Source organism: Argiope bruennichi, chromosome 4 (genome assembly GCF_947563725.1).
Source record: "Argiope bruennichi chromosome 4, qqArgBrue1.1, whole genome shotgun sequence".
NCBI classification, from domain to species: Eukaryota; Metazoa; Arthropoda; class Arachnida; order Araneae; family Araneidae; genus Argiope; species Argiope bruennichi.
Window position 1 is genome coordinate 62,935,411 of NC_079154.1, and position 23,164 is coordinate 62,958,574.

Consider the following 23,164-nt stretch of genomic DNA (forward strand, 5'->3'; position numbering starts at 1 on the left):
GAATGTTGAAATCAAATTCTGAATGTAGGAAAATTAAAAATGTATGCTTGGAAATATATTTTGTACATTTTATTATTTTGATATAAAATATCTTATAAAAATGCTTAAAATTAAATATAATTTCTACTTTTTTTGTCTAATTTTGCACTATTGTTACTTCTTTTTTAAAAAAATCTTTTTATAAAAGTAATTTTTATCTGAAATATTGTTTTCAAAGAATATAATTCCATGCTTTTTTTTGCTCTCAATAATTTGTGTTTATTGCTAATTTTTTTTGAAAAATATTGAAGTTTTTGATTTTTAATCTATGGTGTATATATCTGTTTTGAATTAATAAGATGTAAAGTAAGAATATGTCATAAAAATACAAAGAAGTATGAAATATAATATATAATTCCTCCTTACATATTGTCAAGAAAGATCATGAAATAAAAGCACTGGACTTAGTTTAATCAATATAAATAAAAACTGAGTAAAAGTTAGACTACTATACTGTGCTATATATTAAATAAATTAAATCTGATTATAAAAATATTATATACTGAAATAAAATTGTTTATAAAAGGTGGAAAATATCAACCTATGTGGCTAAAGTCATTTTATTCAGAAAATATTTCCCACTTTGCATTGATTGGTTGCATTTCTTCTTTTCTAGATGCAAGTTATAATTTCAAACATAGAAGTGGGCAGTTTAAAGAACATAAGTGCCATTTTTGTGATTATTCCTCTCCATTTTTGACTAATGTGAAACATCACATTCGTAAACACACAGGAGAACGTCCTTTCAATTGTACTCTGTGTTGTCAAAACTTTATGCGAAAATCACAGATGAAGAATCACATGATCACACATTCTGAAGAGCGGCCCTATAAGTGTCATATTTGTGGAAAAGGATTTAAACGAAAAGATAGTATAAAACCACACATGATTGTACATCTGCAATGTTAATTTGTGGTATCTCCTTTGTTAAATATTATAATTTTTTTAAAAAAATTCAAATTGAGAAGTATTTGTTACTTTAGAATTTTTAAGCAGTCTAATAATTTTTTAAACAAAGAAGTTTTTTTTTTAAATATTTTTTTGGGAAAAATATATTTATCAAGGTTAATAATTCAAAGTACTTTTTATCTATCTGCTTCATTTATTACCTTCATTGAAACTGTGTCTCTGGTAGAATATTTTATAATTTTCACATGGCAAATTTTTTTTTGAAGATCAGTATTTTAAGAGAAGATGTGAAATTCTTTTTATTACATTTATAGTTAAAAAAATACTTAAAATCTAAATAATATTTTGTATGATCTATTTATATGTGTATAAATTTTGCTTGGGAAAACATTTTGAATCTTATAAGAATTTTGTTTCTTTTTTTATATATATATTAATATTTCTTTTCCTGGAAATGTGTGTTAAATATTATAAAAATGGAAATAAAATTATAACTTATTATTATTAGTTGTGTTTTTGAACTAATTAATTTTATATTGCACTAAATTGTCCCATTAGTATTAATTTTTATATATATTTTCATATATGTTAGTATTTTATGATAATTTCTTATAGTTATTAGTATTAATGTTTTATATAACTTTAAAAATATGTTTTATTGTATCGGAATATTCAACATTTATTGAAAATAACCAATAAATTATTATTAATTTTATTTAGATATGTTAGTTTTCTTATTCTGTAGTTTTTCGATACTGAATCAGATATATGCCTTATATATAATTTTTTTCAGTGCAGGACCAAGTTGTGTTAAAAACATGAAAAATAAATTTAAAAAATTTTTTCAAAGGGTGTATTATAATTATTCTCTTAAATGTTTTTATTATATTATGAGTTAACTAATCATACTATACCACAATAGAGCTATATTTAAAAGTTTAACAAACTTATGTATATTTTAATGATTATGATTACATAAAACTGACATTTAGTACCAACATGTGCGCTTAGCAACTAGCAACTACTGTCAATATAATGAAAAAGTTAAATTTTTTTTTCTATGAATATTTAGAGACAAGATGTTGGTATTGGTTTTTCAAGTTCTTATAATCTTCAAGACATTGGCAGTCTACTAGATTACTAGACATTGCCTAAAGGGGAAAGGAGAGGAGAAAGAGAAAAATTGTGGCATAAAATGAGGATTCTGTATCAATGCGCATTCATAATCAACTGATAGTGAAATATGAGAAGCAATTCGATGGCCTGTTGGGAAATATTAGTCATTAATAAACTTGAATTAATTTCTGTTTAAAAATTTTTACTGCATTCTTTAAAGTTGAAAATTTCCTGTATATGGTGTATTTCCATTTTTTTAATGACATATAATATATATTTTAAATATATGAATGATTGCTTATTATGAATTAGATCATTGTAGTGTAAAAAAAAAGAATATTTTATTATTAAAAAGAGAATATTTTATTGTTTGTTGCTTTTATTTTAGTAAAATTTGCCTCAAAAGTTTCTTATGAATAAGATTTCTTGTTAGTTTTAAGTTTATAAATTAAACAAAATAGTATCTTTATTATAGAAATTAGTTTTTAAATATATTTCATGCAAACGGAAGGAGTAGCCCTAGATGCATACTTCTAATTTTGTGGTCTTATCTGCTTACCTACTCTAGCGAATGCTATTTTATATAATTTTGTGCAGCAAAAACTTTTTATTGAAATAAACGATGAGTTGGCTCAAAATAATGTACTTTAATAAGCTATCCATCAATTTTAAATTAAAAGGGCAACATTATTTTTTGATATGATATTTTAATTTATGGTAATTACCTACTTTAATTAGAAAGTTTTGGGGAAATAATATTGAATAAGTTTTGTTGTTTCAACTCCTAAGAATATTTTAAACAATAGTTTCTTTGCCATTATCACGTTACATAGTTAAAAAAAACTTCGCTATAAATTTTTGATTGATTGTTGATAAAACGTAAAAACATACGGCACGTAATTAAATAAAACTCACTATAAATTTATTATCTTAGATTGTTTTTTCAAGATGTTTCTTATTAATTTTGATCCCCAGAGAGAAAGATGTTTAAATAAAGGATCTGAAATTTTAAGATTTTCTACATATTTGTTGTGATGTCTGCCATATTTTTTCATTTTCATAGTTTTGATTTCCCGCATGATTTTTGATGATTAAAAATTAAAAAAATTCTTTTCCAAATTCATATTGTTACCATATGTGGGCATATCAATTAGAAGATAGCTATTTTCTATTTTCAGAGCATAAAAATATCCAATAAATGGCGAAATTCTGCACTTTTTTTTTTAGTACGGTTTTGAGGATTTCTGGAATATTCTATAAATTTTATCATTTTGAGACATTATTTAGAACAATTATTTTTTTTTCATATGATTTTAGTGAATGTGTGTGTGTATGTTCTGAATGTATTCTCAGAATTTTTCTTTTTCTTCAAAAATTTCTTGTTCAGCTATTGACTTCAAAATTTATGTTTGTTTCCTTCAAAATTTATGTTTACTGAGATGGAAACAACGCAATTTACAAAAATATACGAAGTTGATTAAAATTATTGGAAGTGAGTTACAAATTTATAACAGTATTTTTTCTTTTTTCTTATTAACCTAATATTTATTTTTCTATAACTTAAATATTCAGTAATGTACTTTCTTAAAGAAAATTTGTAGGGATTTCCAGTCTAAAATGATACTACTAAATGTATTGAATTTCAAGAATTTTTATTTATAAAATGTCGTATAAATATGTGAAATCACGTGTTAATATTACTTTTATTGATAACTATCTGGTTTTGATGGCAGTGAATTTACCTGACAAATTGGTTTAGTGTCAATTAAATATCTTATTTATAGTTTGAAGCTTATGTTTCTTACAAAAAATTTTTTTGACTAATAATTGTGACAGAAGATTAATGCCATATTATTTTACCTCACCTTATTAGCTTTACATCTGATTTGTCTACAGTGGGCATGAAACTTTCTAATGCTTTCATGTCTAGGTATGAAATTATCAAATACTGTCAAGTCTCGTAACATTATGGTGTCATTTCAAACTTAATTGTCAGGGTCATAATTTCAAACTGCATGTTACCTTTTGTTTTAAAGTATTTTTAACCTTCTAATTTTTCATGTAAACGGACCCAATTTTTTCTTTCTTCACTTTTAACAGTGGAAGAAAATCGCATCATTAAATATTTAATGAAACATTGAAATGTTAGAGTGAAATATATTGTTTAAACTCATGCTAAAAATTATTTTTAAAATGCTACAAAAACTCACAAAAAATTTACTCAGCAGCTAAATTTGTATAATAAAAAGAAAAATTTTAAGAATTTTTAAATGATTAAAAAGCTTAGTTTCAGAATCAATGTAGGAAAATGCCAAAAACTTGTCTAATTTTTAAGAAATTAAAATTTCAAAAAATCACTCACTATATATATATATATATATATATATATATATATATATATATATAATTAATTTTCATCTTCTTTTTTGAATCATTTTTTTATACAATGCTATTTCTGAAAAAAACTTCATGTTTTGAATGCACTTAATGTAATTACAGACTGTTTTCATGCTTATAATTGAAAATTCTCTGCATATAAAATATTTATTGCTTATAGTAAGCAGCTTTAGTTGTAGATTATGAGGTAAATCTCTAATCACAATATTCTGTTCAATTGCTATATAGCAATACATACTGAAGCATTTTTCACAGATATTGAATTTTTTAATATTTATTTCATGCAATCGAAAAAGTATTAAGATTACTAGTAAATTTCCATTTAATTTAATTTAATTTTTTATCTTTTATTGTTATAAAGCACTGTAATTATTATTATTATTATTTAAAAAAATCCTTTAGCAATATTTTTGTTTATATATTTTTAAGCAAATATATATTTCTCCTCTAAATGTTTTTAATATTTTCTTTCTGTATGTATAATGAAATAACTAAAAAAAATAATTAGTTAATTAAAAAAATAAGGGATTTTTTAAAATTAGATAGAATTGAAAGCTGTTATTATTGTAGAAAGATTATTATCATTGTTTTTATCATAGAACATTTGCATTTTTTTTATTATAATTATCATGAACACATATTTAGGAATGATTTTTAAATTTTTTTGTAATTTTTATAATTTACTTAAGAATACATTGTTTAAAAATTTATATGATCTCATTTTTAATAATTAAAAACATCTATTGAAAATAAATATTTTGCTGATATTAATATGTTGTATTTTAAATTTTTTATAATATCTGTAATTTTTTTTCAGATATGTGTTCTAGAAATCCTAAAATTCACCGATGTCTTTACTGTGAACACCCTTTCTGCTGTTCTGTATGTGGCCAAGACTTTATTCGTAAAAGTGAATTGAAAAGTCACATGGTTCGCCATTCTGATGAGCGTCCTTATGCATGTCACCTTTGTGGAAAAAGATTTAAACGAAAAAATTGGTTGAAGACTCATTCAATAATTCATTTAGCAGATGTTTAATTTGTTTCATTTGGCATTTTGATACTGAGAGTAGTTGAAACTACTTTAATGATATTGGCAACGATGCTTAAAGGAAAGCTGCATATTTCCTACATAAACATTATTGAGACATAAATATAATGTATATAATATTCTCATCTGGAAAGACCAAAGTTATTTTATAATCATGTTAACTAGAAAAAATTTCAGGCAGAATATAGCCTTTTTTACTTTCAGATCATAATAATATATATAAAAAAATTGCTCACTTAGAAGAGTAATATTGAGAATTGCTTGAATATTCTGAAAGCTTGTCACTGCTTTATAATTAAATATGATTAGATATATTGAATAAAAATTTTGCCTTGTTTTATTAATGTTTATTTCAAGTGTAGTTTATATATATATATATATAAACTTCTAATTCCTTCCTAAACTTCTAAATTTCCAGCTCAGTCGAGATGGTTAGCTGAAATAATTGCAAAAATTTATATTTAAGAAAAAGAAAAGTTTAAAGTGTTGTTTCTATAATGCAGTAATCTATATAAAGTAATATTTTTAATGCAAAAAAATATTGTGTTTAAAGAAAACTTTTTCTTTAACTGGCAATATGTAATTGATTAAAAATATTCAAGATTGGTATGTAAAAGGTTTTGTTCATATATATATATATATATCTAACATTTATTAATATATGACTTGAGTATTTTTTCGTGTACTTTCTCATTGAAAATTTCTGAAAGCTTCAAATCTAAATTGACTCTGTTTTCTGAAATTAATGAATTGTTAAGATTTTTTTTTGTCATTTAACAAAAGTGATATAAAGTATATGCTGTTACATGTTGATATCATTTTTATTGATAACTAGCTGCTTTTGATGTCTAGTGGTAGATTAGCTGATTCAACAGAAATATTGATTGTATTTAATGTTCTTCATTTCCCCAACAAAAATTTTTAAAGCATGAAATTGTAGCAGATATCAGAGCTATATTATTTTACCTTACCTTGTTAGCCTTACATTTGGTCTCTATTGTATCCATGAACCTTCCTAATGGAGTCAACTCCCATAACATTATTGTGCTAGTTCTATTTATTTATTTTCAAACCATATTGTCTTTGGATGTAATATATTTTGACTTTTTGATTTCTCAATTAAACCATGTAGATTCTTTTTTCCTTAGTTTTCAACAGTGGAAGAAGCACATATCATTAAATATTTGATAAAAGAATGAAAATTGTTTGAATTTTATAATAGAAATTAAACATATTGATGAAACATGTAAAAAATTATTTTTTAAATATTTCTAAAATTCCAGTAGCATTTGCATGGCAACTAAATTTCTAAAATTAAAAAGGCATTTTAAAATTTTTAAAAAGATGAAAAAAAAATCAGTTTTGTACTATAATATTTTTTGAATATATTTTAGAAAATAATACCAAAATCTTGTTTAATTTTTTAAATAAATTAAAATTTCAAAACATTTCTAGTGCATATGAAACATTCCCTCCCCCATACAGATTCTCCTTTAATATTAATAGATTGTTTAAATGTTAAAGTGCTAGTAAATCTGGTTTACCATTGAGATTTTTATATTCTAGTATTTATAATCAATAGCAGTTAAAGCTTTTGTTCTTTATTGTTATATAAATGTATGCCACAAAGCTTTCTGAGTATTAACTTTTGATTTCCTCTTGAAAGTTCATAAATGTATGTTTTGCAGTGAATAATACTTTTTTTTTTCTTCTTTTGAACCTTTTTAAAAGCATTGTGTGATTCTGAATTTTTGTGTAGTAATTTAAAATGGAAATAAATGTTTCTATATTCATATTCCACTTTTTTCTTCTTTTAGGGCATTAAGAGTTTTTCGATTAATTTTGGTCAAAATTAAAATCTATGCCAATTATTGTAATATTATAATCAATATACATATTCTTCCCCAAAAATAACTATTGGTTATTTGAGTTACATACATACTTGCTAAATCTTAGTGATAATTTTCATTGACAAATTTTAGTCATAAATGTTGGCATAAATGGAATAATATTAGTGTTTAAACTTAACAATGATTGACACTCTGCTAATGTATTGATACCAATTATTCAGTGTGATTGTTTTTGTATTTTTTATACACATGAAAAATAAATTTCAAAACATGTAACAATACTGAAGCCATTCACACAGAACAAGCTGAAAAATAAATTTACATTCTTTATATATTTATCTTCCTTTTTGTTTTGAATGAATATTTAGATAAAGTAGTATGTTTGATTTTTTGATATTTTTTCAGTTTCAGAGAATAATTCTAAGTGGGAGACATTAAAAAACAAATGCCAGAAATGTCCTTATTGTGAGTACTCTTCACCAGTATCAACTAATTTGAAACGTCATCTTCTGAAGCACACAGGAGAAAGACCTTTCAGCTGTTCTATTTGTGGGCAGGATTTTGCGCAGAAAGCACATCTTAAGAATCATTTGACTATTCATTCTGATGAGAGACCTCATTACTGCAACATTTGTGGGAAAGGCTTCAAAAGGAGAGAGTATTTAAAAACTCATATGTTTGTACATATGCAAGATTGATTTAAAATTTTATTTATTTATTGTTTTCATCATATAGTGGATGATGAGAAATAATTCTAACTTGCAATTATCATTCACCATGCAGGTCATCAATTTTTATTTTATTAATATTTTTTAATACCAAAGATTTTTACTGAAAATACAGCTGGCATGAAAACTGTAAGTGTTTTATAGTATATATCAAGCATTATTTTTTTAAAAAAAATCACTTTTATGTTAAGAGAATTGTTTTGATTTTCATTATTTTGCCTTTTACCTATGGAGTTTTTAGAATATTTTTATAGATGAAAGCAAATATGTGTAAACTTGCTAGAATGTATCTTTAAAATTCATTTTTGATTACAAGTATTTTTTTAAAGGTTATAACTGTAATGAAAGCTTGATTATATATATCATTAAGTGACAAACTTCTGGATTGAAATAACAATAGAAAAGATTATATCTTTGCTCTATCTGTTCGCTCTAAACTATGTAATTTATTTTTAATCATAGTATTGTTTTAGTTTGAAGTTTTTGAAGCCTCAAAATGCATAGACAACAAAGTGGCAATTTATCGATTTTGAGGCATCAATTTTTCGCTTTTAGAGTTTATTAGAAAATAATGCAGAAGGTTGTCACATTTGGCGATTTATAGCCAACTAAAGTTGCAACTTGATTTACAAATTATTCATTCTCTGAATTCTTACGAATTGTCTTAATTAATTTAAGTCATTAATCAGTTTAAACCGGTTTGAAAGAATTGTGAGACAATCAGATTATGCATGCGTCGATATTTAAAAAAACGATGGATTTTTTTCATTTCAAAATCGGTTGAGCTCCAAAACTTTGTTTGCTGGCTAGAAAAATTAAAAATGAAAGTTTAAAAAAATTATATATATATTATGACTTAAAAAATAATAATGTTCTCACATGGTAACTTGAAATTTCATTTTTATATTTTTAAATTTTAGTTCTTTAACTTTCCGAGTGTTTTTCGAGCATCGAACAATCATTTTTATTAGTACTGGTTTTTTTAAAAATTATGTTTCTATCTATCTATTGATTTATAATTTATTTATTATTGTTATTATTATTTCTTTTTTTATAACAGCCGTCTGAAAAAAGTTAAATTAGAAGAAAGATATATATAGATTCATATTAAGATTCTTTTTTTGCTGTTTCAATGAGATCTTTTGAATAAATTAGATTAAAATGCACTGTAAATTATACATGTGCAGGGGTGTTTGTGCTCCGGGGATTTTGAACTTCGATACCCGGAAATTCCGGGGATCGTCGTTCAAAAGGAAGTAGGAATAATAATGAATTATTTATTTTGATCTGGGTAATTTTGTTTGCTTTGAAAGCAGAAAACGCAAGGTCAGTGTGTGTGGTGAAAACTTTTCCTTTCTTTCTCCAAAGGCAGTGATAATGCGTGAAAAGGGGGAAAAAACTTCTTTTTTGTTCTTTCCTTATGCGAGTTATGACTCATTCCCCGGTTCTCGGACATTCTCTTCTGGATTCTTTTCGGCAAGTAGGCGCGGTAGAAAAAAAAGGGAGAGACTTCGTTCGACCAGATGTGCGATCACGTGACCTGGGTTCAAAGGTCTTAATTTTGCAAAATTAATGGTTATTAATTTTGCAAAAAAAAGTAATTAATTGAACTTTTATAATTAGGTCATTCAATACTTCATAATCGTAATTTTTCATTTCTCCCCCCCCCCCTTCTCGAAACTCCAAAATGTCGGTAGTAAGTCCGTAAAAGTTTCAGGGGATTTTTTGGGGTCCCACAAACACCCCTGCATGTGACAAATTAGTGCTTTCATCATCATCCAATCAAGATTTGCTTTGTAAATATTTAAAAAAATGACATGATAGAAATATGATTTTTCTTCTCACTTTTATATACAATTCCACAGCAATTTTTTTTTTTTTTTTGAATACGGGTTTTGAAAAGATTGGGAACAGTTTTTCCCCCCTCTTATGCACTACAATTTACTCTGATTTGAAATATTCACAATTCTTTTATTAATTTATTATTACTTTTGATAAATAATTTTTTGAAGTTTGATAATTGTAAAATTAATATTATCATTGAACTGAGTATCATTCAGTTGTCAAAAAATATTGTTACATAATAAAAACAGTTGCTTACAAACAACTTGGATGAATTAGTATAAAAGTAATATGTTGTAAGACTTTACCAAGGAAATTTTTGCATTTACTATATATAATTATTCTGAGAAGTATAAATATACGTTACAGAAATTAATGTCAGTCAGAATTTCTGATCCTGCATTTTTGATACATAATATGCCTAGATAAAATTATCTGGCTGAATAAAAAGATTTGTCACAATTTTTTTGAATAATATCTCCTTTATAAATGCTTGGCAGTGTAATGTTTCTTCTCTGAAAGAATAGGAAATAAAATTGTTTAAATTGATTCACAAAGGCTTTGTTTGCTATTTATATTTTATTTTTTTCCAAAGAGAAGCTTTAGATGTTCTGCCGTAATGCAAAGTTTAAATAGAATTTTAGATCAGAAATGTTGCTCATAGTTAAAACCCAAATAATTTTTCTTACAGTTATCAAATTTTGATGATTTTCCTCCTAAACTGTTGAAATTATAAAACATACAAGAACATTCAAAAGCATATTTGAAGAATATTTTTTAAATAATATCAATGAACTTTTGTGACCTTTATGGAAAAATTTTGCCAATATTAAATGTTTGCGTTAATTTTGAATAGTCTTTAAATAATCTTATGTTATGTGATTGATCACAAAATGTACATCAAATATACAACAAAATATACATCCATCAATAAGGGAAAAAACTTTGCAGATACTGGCTGAAATGTGAAACAATTTTCTTGTATTAAATATTTAAAAATGATCTCATGGAATTTGCTGTTAGGATATATCTAAAAGGTACATACAATAATAATAGCAGCTACATAAACATTTATGTAGCTGCTATTATTATTTTCTTTGAGTAAACTGTACTGAAGTTTTTTGAATACTTTCTTTTATTTATCTAAATGTTCCATTTAACAGTTTTTCCCCCCTTTTTCATTAATGCAGAAATTTGTGCTCATAATTATTGGTAATTAAATTTATTTCTCTTTAATTTCCTTTTCATTATGATTTTTTTTTACCATTTAAATAAAGAACATTTTTTGTTTTTTACTTTCATTTCATAAATTGATAGTTACTGTTTATGTGTAAATTTTCTCAAATTTTTCTATGTAAAAGGTTCTGTAGGTTTCAAAGATTTAAATAAATGTAAAATAAAGTTAGAGTTTTTCCTTTGAAAAGTTTTTACAGACTTTAAAGCAATCAAAGCAAAATAATAGACCACTTAGAAAATTAATCTGCTTATTATTTTAAAGCTGAGCAAAAAGCAACTTAGTTCTAAACACTAGTTTCTTCTGGAGATATTGTTTATGCATTGTATGCATGCTTAAAAATTCGCTATTTGCATTTGTAATTTGCTCTTAATTATTTAGTATTATATGAAAATGGAAAAGAGAAATGGACCAGATTATTTTTAAATATGCAACTATTTTAATTCTTTTCTGACTTTTTATGATACATTCTGTTTATTTGACTAAAATTTAATCTGCCAATCTAATTTCTGTATCGTTTTACAATGCTGATATTTTTATTTTATTATCTTTTTGCAACTTCATTTTAATTACGGTTACATACAATAGAATAATAATATGTAATATAAACCAAAATAGAACACCTGTTCTTGATTTTATTTCTTCATCGTTGCTATATACTTTGTATAGCAATAAAATAGATTAATGTTTCTTTACTATTAATTAAAGAAATAATAATGCACTTTACTTATTGTGCTTAATTCCATGCAGTTCATAATAAAGGAGTTTGTTTATTATAAGACTTGAAGAATCATTAATTTTATGTAAAGAAAATAATTTGTGATGCAAGAGATGGTAAATTATTTCAATTGATACACTTATGGTGTTTCTTGTTACATTGTAAGTTTTGTAATAAATAAAAATTTCAGAGCTTAATTATCATTATTTTCTATAAACTTAAGCTGTTTTTTAATTTTTACCATTTACTATTCTGCATTGAATTTAAATACTCAGTGTTTACATAAGTAATAGTTTATCTCTCTCTAGTAAATATGTGTGGCTCTTTTACTTTATTTTCTGTTATTTTCTTACATTTGTTTTTATTGTTTCTGCAACATATTGTATTTGTCAAATTTTGTGTATTTATTCTTTATTCATTTTCAATTCATGGACAAATAATAATTTTTTTTGAAAATTATGTTTATGACAAATAGATAAATGTATTTTATTTTATTTTTAAATTCCTTTTCTAATTATTAGCATATCTTTACTTTACAAGTTTATAGGAACAATCCACATGCAAGAAAATTGCTTAAATGAATGTCCTTTTTGTATCACTCATCTCTATACTTTTTTAATGTAAAGCAACACGTTATGACATGTACTGGAGAATGCCCTTAAATTTGTTCTATATGTGCCCAAGATTTTAGTTAAAAAATGCGCATCTGAACAAACAAATGTCTACACATTCCAATTAACAGTCCTATAATTGCAACATTTGTGGAAAGAGATTTAAATATGTGGAAAATTTTAAATTATAATATACATACATACACACACTTATAAAATTCATCAATTTTGTGCAGAAAAAATACCTTGACTTCTTTTTGCTTATAATTACTGAACACGAAAATTGAGTGAAATGTGTTATTTAATTAATTAATCTCACTTCTTTAATTCTTTAATTATATGTATATTTTTATATATTTATTAGGGACATCATATATAATATCATTTTTAAATTGAAACCCTCCGATTTGTCTTTCCTCTTTGATTTTAAACATTTTAAGCCTTCTTAATATGAAATTTTAGATAATTTGATGCCAGATATCGTGGAAAAAACTTCTAAGGGTTGTTCCAATATATATGAATATAATAAATTGATGCTGTTATTATTCTATCTGTTTTTAATTCTTCATAAAAGGATTTGAAAATTTAACACATAATCTTTCATATAATTATTTTTAAAAACCATGTATTAAAAAATATGAATCAAAATATGTATTATGCTATGAATCTGGCATTTCATCTTCATGTTTATATATATAAAGAAAATTCACGGGGGGGGGGGGAACATCTCATGAAATTATGTATATGTTATGCAAGACAATAAATTAATATTTTCCATCGAAGAGAATTTCCACTTTTGTCTTTAACCTTTTATTGTAGCTTTAATTTTTTAATTTGAAAGAAACAAGTGATATTTGGATTTAAAAAAAAAATCAAGTTCTAAGTTATAAAAATATATCTTCTGTATTGCTTTTCAAACAGAACATTTTAACTGTGTTTAACCCCCCCCCCATGTTTTCTTAACTTTCTTAGAATCCTCTATATCCTTGGTCTAAATAAATGTAATAACATAGTTGATTTTCAGCATTCATTTTTATGCAGTATTTCTTAATTATAAAAATTAACTATACTAAAGCAATCTTTGGTTATGTATCAATATATCCCCAATGTAAAATTAACCCTTCTGTTCTGTTCTGTTCGGGTCTATATGACCCGAAATAAAATTTATGCCTTCGTAAAAATATATAGTACAGAGATATTTTCATGAAACTTCATGACATTTTTAGTAAATAATATATATATGTACTCCTAGAGGGATTTAAGTTTATTCTTATTTTGAAGGAATATTTTTCAATTTATACCTAATGCATCGTTCGGGTCAATATGACCCAATGCAAAAAAATCATTTATTTTTACTCATTATATGTTCACTTTTGTTTGGAATAATTCGAAAGAGAAGACTAACAATAGTTTATGTAATTTATCCGTTTTCGAAATCTGTTTCGTTGACATATGTATTTGTCACATGACAAGAGAGCGAGTGCAATGTCCAAAAGTTGATACAATTGGCAGGGGACTAATCTCTTTGCTTTTATTGCAACGTTTCTTTTTTCTGCTGTATTTCATTTTCTCATACACTGTGAAAGAGTTGTGCCTGCGAATGTGAGAGAAAAAATGGCGAATCGTAGAAATTTGAATCACGCTGATATAGCTAAACTAATGGAAGCTTCTGACAGTTCAGAAGAAGTATCGGAGTATAAAAATCATACAAGTGATGAAATTGAGAGTGAAAGTTCTGACAACGATTTTGATACTGCTATTCAACAAATGAACTATAAAGGGAATATTCAACCCAAGAATCATGAAAGTTGGATCTGTTGCCACTTTCTTCTCAATCAACCACTGTTAATATTATAAAAATTATTCCAGAGGTCACAGGATATTCAACGGCAAGGATATCAGACATAAAAAGTGCATTTGAGGTAGTATTCAATTCTAGAATTGAAAACGAAATCATAAATATGACTAATATTGAAGGAGAAAGGGTTTATAGAAAAAAAGTGGAAAAATATTGAAAGTAAAACTTTTCAAGCATATATTGGATTATTATTGTTAGCTGGTGTTTATAAATCATATGGAGAATCAACAAAAAGCTTATGGGATAAAGAAATTGGCAGAAATGTATTTCGTACGACAATGTCCCTCGAAACATTTTGCACCATATCGGGAGTTATTCGTTTTGATAATAATTCCACTCATCAAGAAAAAAGAAATTTGGATAAATTAACTGCAGTGTGAGATATCTGGGAAAAGTGGATAGAAATTCTACCAAAATTATACAATCCGAATGAAAATATTACTGTGGATGAACAATTAGTAGGATTTCGTGGCCGATGTCCTTTCAAACAGTATAAAGTAAGCCTCTAAATATGGGATCGAAATTTGGACTATGTGATGGTAAAACTTCGTATGTACTGAAAACACAAATTTACACTAGAAAAGAACAAGGGTCAAAGCCAGAGAAAAATCAGGGAATGCGAGTAGTGTGTGAGTGATCTTACTTATGTGTATTCGGGGCACAATATTACATGTTATAATGTTTTCACATCTTAAAAGGACAGCTTCTAAAACGGAAAATGATTATGTTTGGCACCATTAGAAAAAATAAATCAGAACTTCCTGAACAAATGCCAAACAAAGAAGTTCGCAGCTCCTTATTTTATTTTACAGAAGACACAATAGTTGTATAACACATCCCCCAAAAGAAGAAAATGTTATTCTTATGAGCACTTTGCATCATGACAAAGAATTTAGCAGACCTGATAAAAAACCATTAATGATCTTAGATTATAATTGAACAAAAGGGGCTGTGGATACTCTTGATCAACTTTTAAACACATACACTTGTAAAAGAAAAACAACTCGCTGGCACATGATAGTATTCTATAACATGCTAGAAATTTCTGTGTAGACTAAACGAAGGCTAGTTTTGGAAGAACTGGAAAAATCGCTCATTTTTCCATACATTGAAACAAAATCACACCTATCAAGAAGTGAGGACTCAATAAAAATAGTGAAACGAATACAGAGAAAAATTAAAAACGTACCATCGGGATTTGCAGAGAATACTTCTTTGTGTCAAACGTGCAAGGTGAAAGCTCTGTCCGTCAAGCAATGACAGCAAAACTAATATGTTATGCTGCAGTTGTAAGAGTCACATTTGCAAATCTCATGTAAAATATTATTGTTCAAATTGTAAATAAAAGTAAGTTTCAATTTCGAATATTTTTCTATTACTTTTATAGATGCTTTATATTATTATAAATTTAAATTTCAAATATATTTTTGTTATTTTTATAGCTGTTTTATATTATTAGATCTTATATTACTATTGTTTAAACCATTTCTTAAGTGACACCTGTCAATTGCTGCAAGAAAGGTTAGTTTTCTGAGTCGGGTCATATTGATCCGAACGCTACTTACGAAGTAATTACGAACAGAACAGCAGGGCTAACAAAGGCATTTTATATTGTCTTACTATCCACTAATAACTATAGTATATTTTAATTTGATATTTATTTGTTAATATGTGAAATCAAATTTATTATGATTAATCTTTTAATCTTTCTTTTATATCATTTATAATGTTAGTTAAATTTTAAAAAATGTTCAGATTAGCCTCTTAAGCATAAATATTAATATTGCTCAGGGAAAAACAAACAACAGCCCACCATTTACATTATTTTCTGAAGCAGATAATACTAGATGCTGTTTTGGAAAAATCTCTTTGTGAATGAAATATAATTTGCAGTGAAGCTTTCAATAAATTAAAATGTATTGCATATTTTTTTAATATAGAATTAATGCCAATACTTATGTAGCATTAGCATCAATGATGTATATTAAAAGTTACTACATGTTTCCAAAGTTTTATTCCATGAATAAACATTTTTACAAAACTTTCTTCAATGTTAAATGGTATTTATTATTTAATTATGTTTTTTTTATAAAAGTAATTGGCTCAAACATTATCAAAGTCAAGTATCTATATATTAAAATGATTGCTATGACTTCTCTGTTTGTTATTTTTGAATAATTTGAAATTAAAAAAAGATGTTATTGCTTAACTATTACCTTTAAATAGCATCTATGCATATCTTGATTTCATTTAGTGATATTTTAGTGCTAGTAATGTTAAATTGGGATGATTCTTCTGTAAGAATGAAAAATAAATGGTTTTATATGGAATGCTTTTGAATTTAGGTTTAAAATTTTGCACTGAAATGAATTAGCATTTAAGTTTTTTCTTTACATAAAAATTTCAGATATAAATTTAATAATCTTTTTGATAAAATTTTTAAATAATCCTAAAGCAATTCTGTAAAATAATTTTTGACACGTGAAAAAAATTGTGCAGTTTTTATTATTTAAGAATTGGATCAAGTTAAGAATATTATTATCATTTGGTTATAAACAGAAATATTTTGAGGGAGTAAAAAGCTTTAATTAAATGTTATTAAGTAGATACTTAACTGTCTGTAATTTAATTTTTTTTGTTATTTAATCTACATAGAATTTGAATTATTAATGTTAGAAAGAATTATGTTGATGAAAATTTTAATATGATTTCTTACATAAACAATAATGTTATCAATTTTTAGGTTTAATTTGTAAATTGATCCCAGAGTAATCAGATATATACAGATACTTTTTGATAAAACTTCAGAATTCATTTTATCTGCATGCTTATTATTGTTTAGTGAGATTTAGAAATCGTGCTTTATATTATACACATGACAGAATGTTTTAAGCTTTAGAGTGAATATTTGTATGATAAAAAAAATGCAAATTGGGGCATCATTTTTTTTTCCCTTTGAGATTTTTTTAAAAGGAAAACTTTAAAAGATTAGACAAAAAAACAAAAACAAACCTGTGTTGAAAAGATTTTTATAATTAAATAAAGCACTTTTGCATTTAAAAATATATTATTTATTGATTGATTTAAAGGACTTTATTTCTCCTTCAAAATCTGATTGTAATGATTTAAATTCTCAATAAAATTTACAGTTATCTTTCATTATTTAAAGTCCTAAAGTCACCGATAGTAAAATCAAAGAATCAAGTATTTTGTGTTAAAGCAAACATGCCTTTCAATACAATACTTGTGGAAAGAGACACAGGTTATATGCATATGGTAAGTGTGGCAGTAAAATCAGTGCAGCTTCAGGCACAAGATTTCATGCATTTTCATTTGAAGCTAATAAAATTCAGCTCAATGAAACTAGTTCAGGAAATGCATTGAAGTTCAATTCCATTTGATTGTCACAAGAAGTATTTCCTAACATTCATCATAAGTTCATGAAAAATTATTTGCATTCTTATTCTAATTTAAATTCTTATTTTAATAGAAAAAGGAAAGAAAAACCATATGTGAAAGAGTAGTTGCAAGATATGAATAGAAAGTTCTAAACAAGTGAAATTTTTTTCAAGTGATATAGGAAGAACTATTGATTTAGATTAACATAATGAGTTTGGTATATACATTTATAATTCAAATCATTCAATCTTAAATCTATTTTAATCCAAAATTTTTTCCATGTTTTTTTTGTATTTCTCAATATATAAATTAAAAAAAAGAGATACATCATTTTTTTCCCACTTTTTTTAATTATATTATTGACGTTTTTGTTTCTGTTCTTTTCAGGTTTTCATTGAATACCTGTGAGACTATTTACATGTTTTTTTTTCTTTTAACATGATTTTATTTTATAATAATGAAGCATTCTCTATGTTTAGATTTGTGCCAAAAGCTTTTTACTTTGTCTTCGTTTCTTTTAAAAATTGTTCTGATTTTTATATTTTTTCTTATTTGTATTACTTTTTGCTCTTTTTTCCCCCTTTTTTGTGTATTAATTAATATTTTTTTTTCTCCAGGTATGCAAATTATTTTCGAAAGAAAGGCGAAGAGTAAGCTATATAAATGTCATCATTGTAATTATACATCTTTAATATCGTCTAATATGAAGAAACATATTTTTGTACACACTGGGGAGCGCCCTTTCATCTGTTCTGTATGTGGCAAAAGATTTACTCAGAAAGCAAATTTGAAAAAGCACATGTTGCTGCATTATGGAACATCTTTTTAATTATAGTATTTTTTGGTTGCTATTTTATTTCCAAAGAAATCTTGATCTATTGTATTTCAGTTTATTGTAATTTTTTTTTTTTTTTTTTTTTTTTTTTTTTTTTTACATATTTGTGAGAAAATAAGGTAAGAATAAATTCTGATGTTGCATCAATGAAATGATTCAGTTTTGTATTTCTTTAGAAAACTACAATATTAAATTAAAATAAATTGGTTTCTTGATTTTAAATTTTTTTTTCTGAATTACTGGTTAATTTTTTTATTCCTGATGCCAAAGATGTAGAAAGTTTTCAGGAAAGGATATTTATGCACAATAACAATTAATTGTATAACTATATTTTCTGTACTGGTTGCATTAAGCAATCAGCTATCTGTCCATAAATATTTGTTAGTAATTTTTTTTTTTAAATTGTCAAAATTTAGAAAAATAAATTGCACATTGATGAAATTAGGATCACTAAAAGGATTTGTTTAATAAAATTTGGATCATTAAAAGGAATTTTTTTTCAATTTTAAAATGGCGTAACATTTTTTGTCAATCTAGTTAATGTAGGTAAGTGGCAAAATCTTGCTTAATTTTACTGTATTAAAATTATTAAAAGTTTTTAAAAATCGCTCAGAATTGCACACTTTTGCATTTCGAAGTGTACTTTTACCAAATTTCATAACTCTAAATCAAATAGTCTAATCTGTAGAATGCCAAAAGACACACTTTCTCCTTTATTTATTAGTAAAGATGGTATTTATTATTAATTTAGATAGTTTTGACCATGGGACAGTAGAAAACTTCACTTATTTTGTCGAGTGCAGATGTCTTATGACATTGTCATAGGCGAATTTACATTTGCCATTGTTGCCAAAACACTGTTTTGAAAATTTATTAAAGAATATATATTTTGAAATTTAAATTATTTAATAAGATTTTTTTTTGTCATAGTGACTTTTTCTTGTTATTTAATATAATAGGTCCTAAAGAAGCAAACAAACAAACTAGCCAAAGCACTCACAATTTAGTGTATAAGCCCTTGCACACAGTTGTAATTGGAGAAATATTTATTTTATAAATTGTGGGGAATTTGAATATTTTTTACTTCTTTTACAAGATTAAAAGAAACTATATGTCAACTATCCCAAGTGGTATTGTTTATAAAATATTTATGTCATGATAATTATAATTATTATTTTTTGATTTGAAAGATATTAAAATCTGATACATAGTTGAGTAAATAGTTTAAAAAATTAACATTGAATTTCATCAAAGTCAAACTCAAATTTTTTTAAAAATAAAATTTTTTGTTAGCTGACTTTTATATTTCATATTTATTTATTTATTTTACAATTGTGGCAGAAATTTTTTAGTAGAAATGGAGTTATTGGTAAAAAAAAAAGTTAAAAAAATGCAGCATTATTTCCTACATATATATTAAGAATTGCTTATTATTCTTAGTTTGTATTAAAAGTAATATTTTTCTCATTCCAGAAAATAATAATAATTATTATTATTATTTTGTATGAAAAATATTTTTTTAAAAGAATCACTTCTCTATAATGTCAACACGTTTTGATGAAAACGATAAATGTTATACTTGCATGAAAATATTTATTATAAATTTTTCATGACTGCACAAATTTCCTCTTTGCACTTGCAGTTTTTTGAATGTATGTTGCTGTTATTGAATGCTGATTATTCATTTGCTAATTGGTCTCTAAATTGAATTGATCAAATCTATGTCAAAATAATGTATTTTCTTTATGTAATTGTAAATGCTCTTATTATTTCATAATTCAAATAATATTCCTGTTGTTATATCTCCAATTTAATAAAAAAAATTTCTAAAATTTTATTTTTAAACTACAGTAGTCTGTATAATGCTTGTTTGTTTGAAGAATTCTCATTACGTTGTAGAATTTTTTAATGATTTCATATAGCAAAACAAACTAAAACTATAAGATATATTAAAAAAACTTTCATAGTTTTTGATTTTATTTAGTTTTGGAAGATGAAGGCAAATGTTTACATTTGTCATTTTTTTTATATAAACAATGTAACTGACGATTTAAAAAAACTGTAATATCTCAGTAATAATATGTGCACTTACAAATTAGTGACATGTTTAATTTATATAAATTTGTCCCATAATACACAGTCCCTATGTTGCAATTTCCTATTATGTAGAATGCATTCTCTGCATTATGGGAATTGTAGTTACTTTGCCACTGCCACTGTAGTTACTTTGAAGCTTGATGTTTTTATTTTCAGTGCAATTTTTTAATTTTAACCATTAGATAAATTCCTTTTATTAATATATTGATATCAAAAATTGTATTTTCAATGCTTTTTTTTTTATTGTCCAAATTTAGTTTTCTCATATTTCAACAATATATATGTGCAAGTAAGCATAATAAATATTTTTTAACTTATTTTAATTTGTATTGAATTTTAAAACATTATATTTCTTATTTAGTAGTGTTCTACTTTCTAGTGAGACAACAAGAATCCCAAGCTGCATCTGTAATTTCATGATAATATGATATTTGAAACATTGTTTTAAAATGCTGTATTAAGAGATATTTGTTGATTTCTTTAATATTCTGAGTATAATTATTCATTATTGTCTAAAAGACAAAAAAAAAAAAAAATCCTGTATTTTATTTTATATTAATTTTGAGTTTCTGTCTTTTTTATCATTCTGTTTCTTTCTTTCTTTCTTTTTTTTTTTTGTAAATGTGAAGAATTATTAATATTTTAAAGGGTCATAGTAAGAACACTGCATCTGAATTTTCTAAATTATTCTTATACTTGTGATAATATGAAATATAATATACTTACAAGACATTTCTTTTAAGTCTTTTGTAAAATCTCAAACTTTAAATTGAAAATCAACTAAGAAGCAATCTCTTAATGCTTCTGGTATATTCATCGTAGGATGAGCCTTTTCTTGAGAATATATCTGAAATGTCATATATCAGCTCTACTTATGATTGATTTCTAAAGTAGATTTGAGAAATGTTGTGAATATAAAAACATTTTAAAAAAAAATCTTTTCAAGATTAGTTTTTCTATATAATATATATATATAATATAGTATTGTACATTCTTGTATATTCTTTAATACTTTTGTGTGCTAATTAGAACAATTTTCTTCTCCCTAGATATGGAAAGCTATTTCAACCAGAAACCATTGAACTATAAACTTCATAAATGCTCCTATTGTAATTATTCATCATTTATTTTGACTAATCTGAAGAAACATATTTTGATACACACTGGAGAGCGTCCTTTCTCTTGTTCAATATGTGGAAAGAAATTTATACAAAAAACACATTTGAAAAGACACATGTTTATTCATTCTGGAACACATATTTTATACCATTAAGTTTGTAGAGATCATGTCTCTGTGAAATTCTAATCTGTTAATTCCAATCATCAATATAATTATTTATAATTTATTCCAGAAACAACTCTATATATATCACATTTGTGGGAAAATAGTAGATTTTGTTATTGATTGTGTATGTCTTAGTTTTGTACCACTAATCAATAAGCATGTATTATAGTCCAAAAATTAGCTGTAATTTCCATTTTACCATGGAATATTGCAATCATTTGAAATGTTATGTAAAATTGGTGCAAATTATGTTTAATTAAGTCCAGAAACAATTTTTTTTTTGTATTGTGGGAAACATTGTTTCGAAAGATTTATTAAATGTTATATTATTTTGAACATTTATATTGTCATTTGAGAAATTTTCAAATCTAATTTTCATTTTCTTTTTTATTGTATGCAATAGTTAAGTTTTGAATTATTTTAAATTTTTTATTATTTTTATTATTTTAAAATTTCTTGTTACTTAATATTAAGTAAAAACGATATATCACTAAAAAATTTGCATGACAAAAGTTCTAGTCATATTTCCCAATTGGAAACTAGTGACTTTTCAATAAATTCAGATTGATCATAAGGCATTGACCATTTCTTCTTAAATTAGCTCTTGATTATCTTCAGTGATTTTTATTTTTTATCTTTAAAGTTTATGTATTAGTGTACACATGCAATTGTATTTCTAAAATGTGGAGAAATATCAAGCCTATTTGAGATAATATTTCATAGACATCCCTTCATATTAACCAGCATTTCCCTGCTTTTTATTAGTTAGTCTATGAAAAATATGCATAAAAAATGAACTGCTGAAGTTTAAAATAAGTTGTAATTTTGTAATTTTAATGCTTTTTAAATGTTTACTCTATACATAAGCTGCTGTATAATTATTAATTGCTGTTTGTTAGTATATATCCTTTTTATAAGATTTGGCATTAATCATACTTTCTGTTAATTTCAGCAAAAGATGCTTTTCATTTTAAAAAATTATTTTGATCTTACTTATACTTAGATAAACGGTCTGATTTTTGCTATTTTCTTTGGATCTATTTATGTGATAATTATTGGGAATTGAGATGTTTTTTTGAAAGTAGTATTTCTCAGCATTTCTACTTAACTCCTTTTCCCATTTTAATTTTTTTCTTCATTTCTTAGAAACTTTAAATATTATTTTGCACAAGAATAAAAGAATTTATTATCTCATA

General features: G+C 24.9%; 1 protein-coding gene across 1 annotated transcript; it reads left to right on the forward strand.

The window, feature by feature from the left end:
* Window positions 1-522: 522 nt before the first annotated feature.
* On the forward strand, window positions 523-22,203 carry LOC129966318 (zinc finger protein 107-like). The gene is made up of 4 exons (XM_056080738.1): window positions 523-930; window positions 5,279-5,343; window positions 14,081-14,301; window positions 21,733-22,203. The coding sequence occupies exons 1-4, from the start codon at window positions 583-585 to the stop codon at window positions 21,954-21,956; spliced, it is 858 nt and encodes a 285-aa protein (XP_055936713.1). The 5' UTR covers window positions 523-582; the 3' UTR covers window positions 21,957-22,203.
* The last annotated feature ends 961 nt before the right edge of the window (window positions 22,204-23,164 follow it).

Excerpts from the sequence above, each read along its gene's own strand:
- LOC129966318 (XM_056080738.1), top strand. The coding sequence starts at position 583 with ATGTGGCTAAAGTCATTTTATTCAGAAAATATTTCCCACTTTGCATTG. Across the intron at positions 5,344-14,080 it reads AACACCCTTTCTGCTGTTCT|AGTTGTGCCTGCGAATGTGA; the intron begins GTATGTGGCCAA and ends ACACTGTGAAAG. Across the intron at positions 14,302-21,732 it reads TCAACCCAAGAATCATGAAA|ATATGGAAAGCTATTTCAAC; the intron begins GTTGGATCTGTT and ends TCTTCTCCCTAG.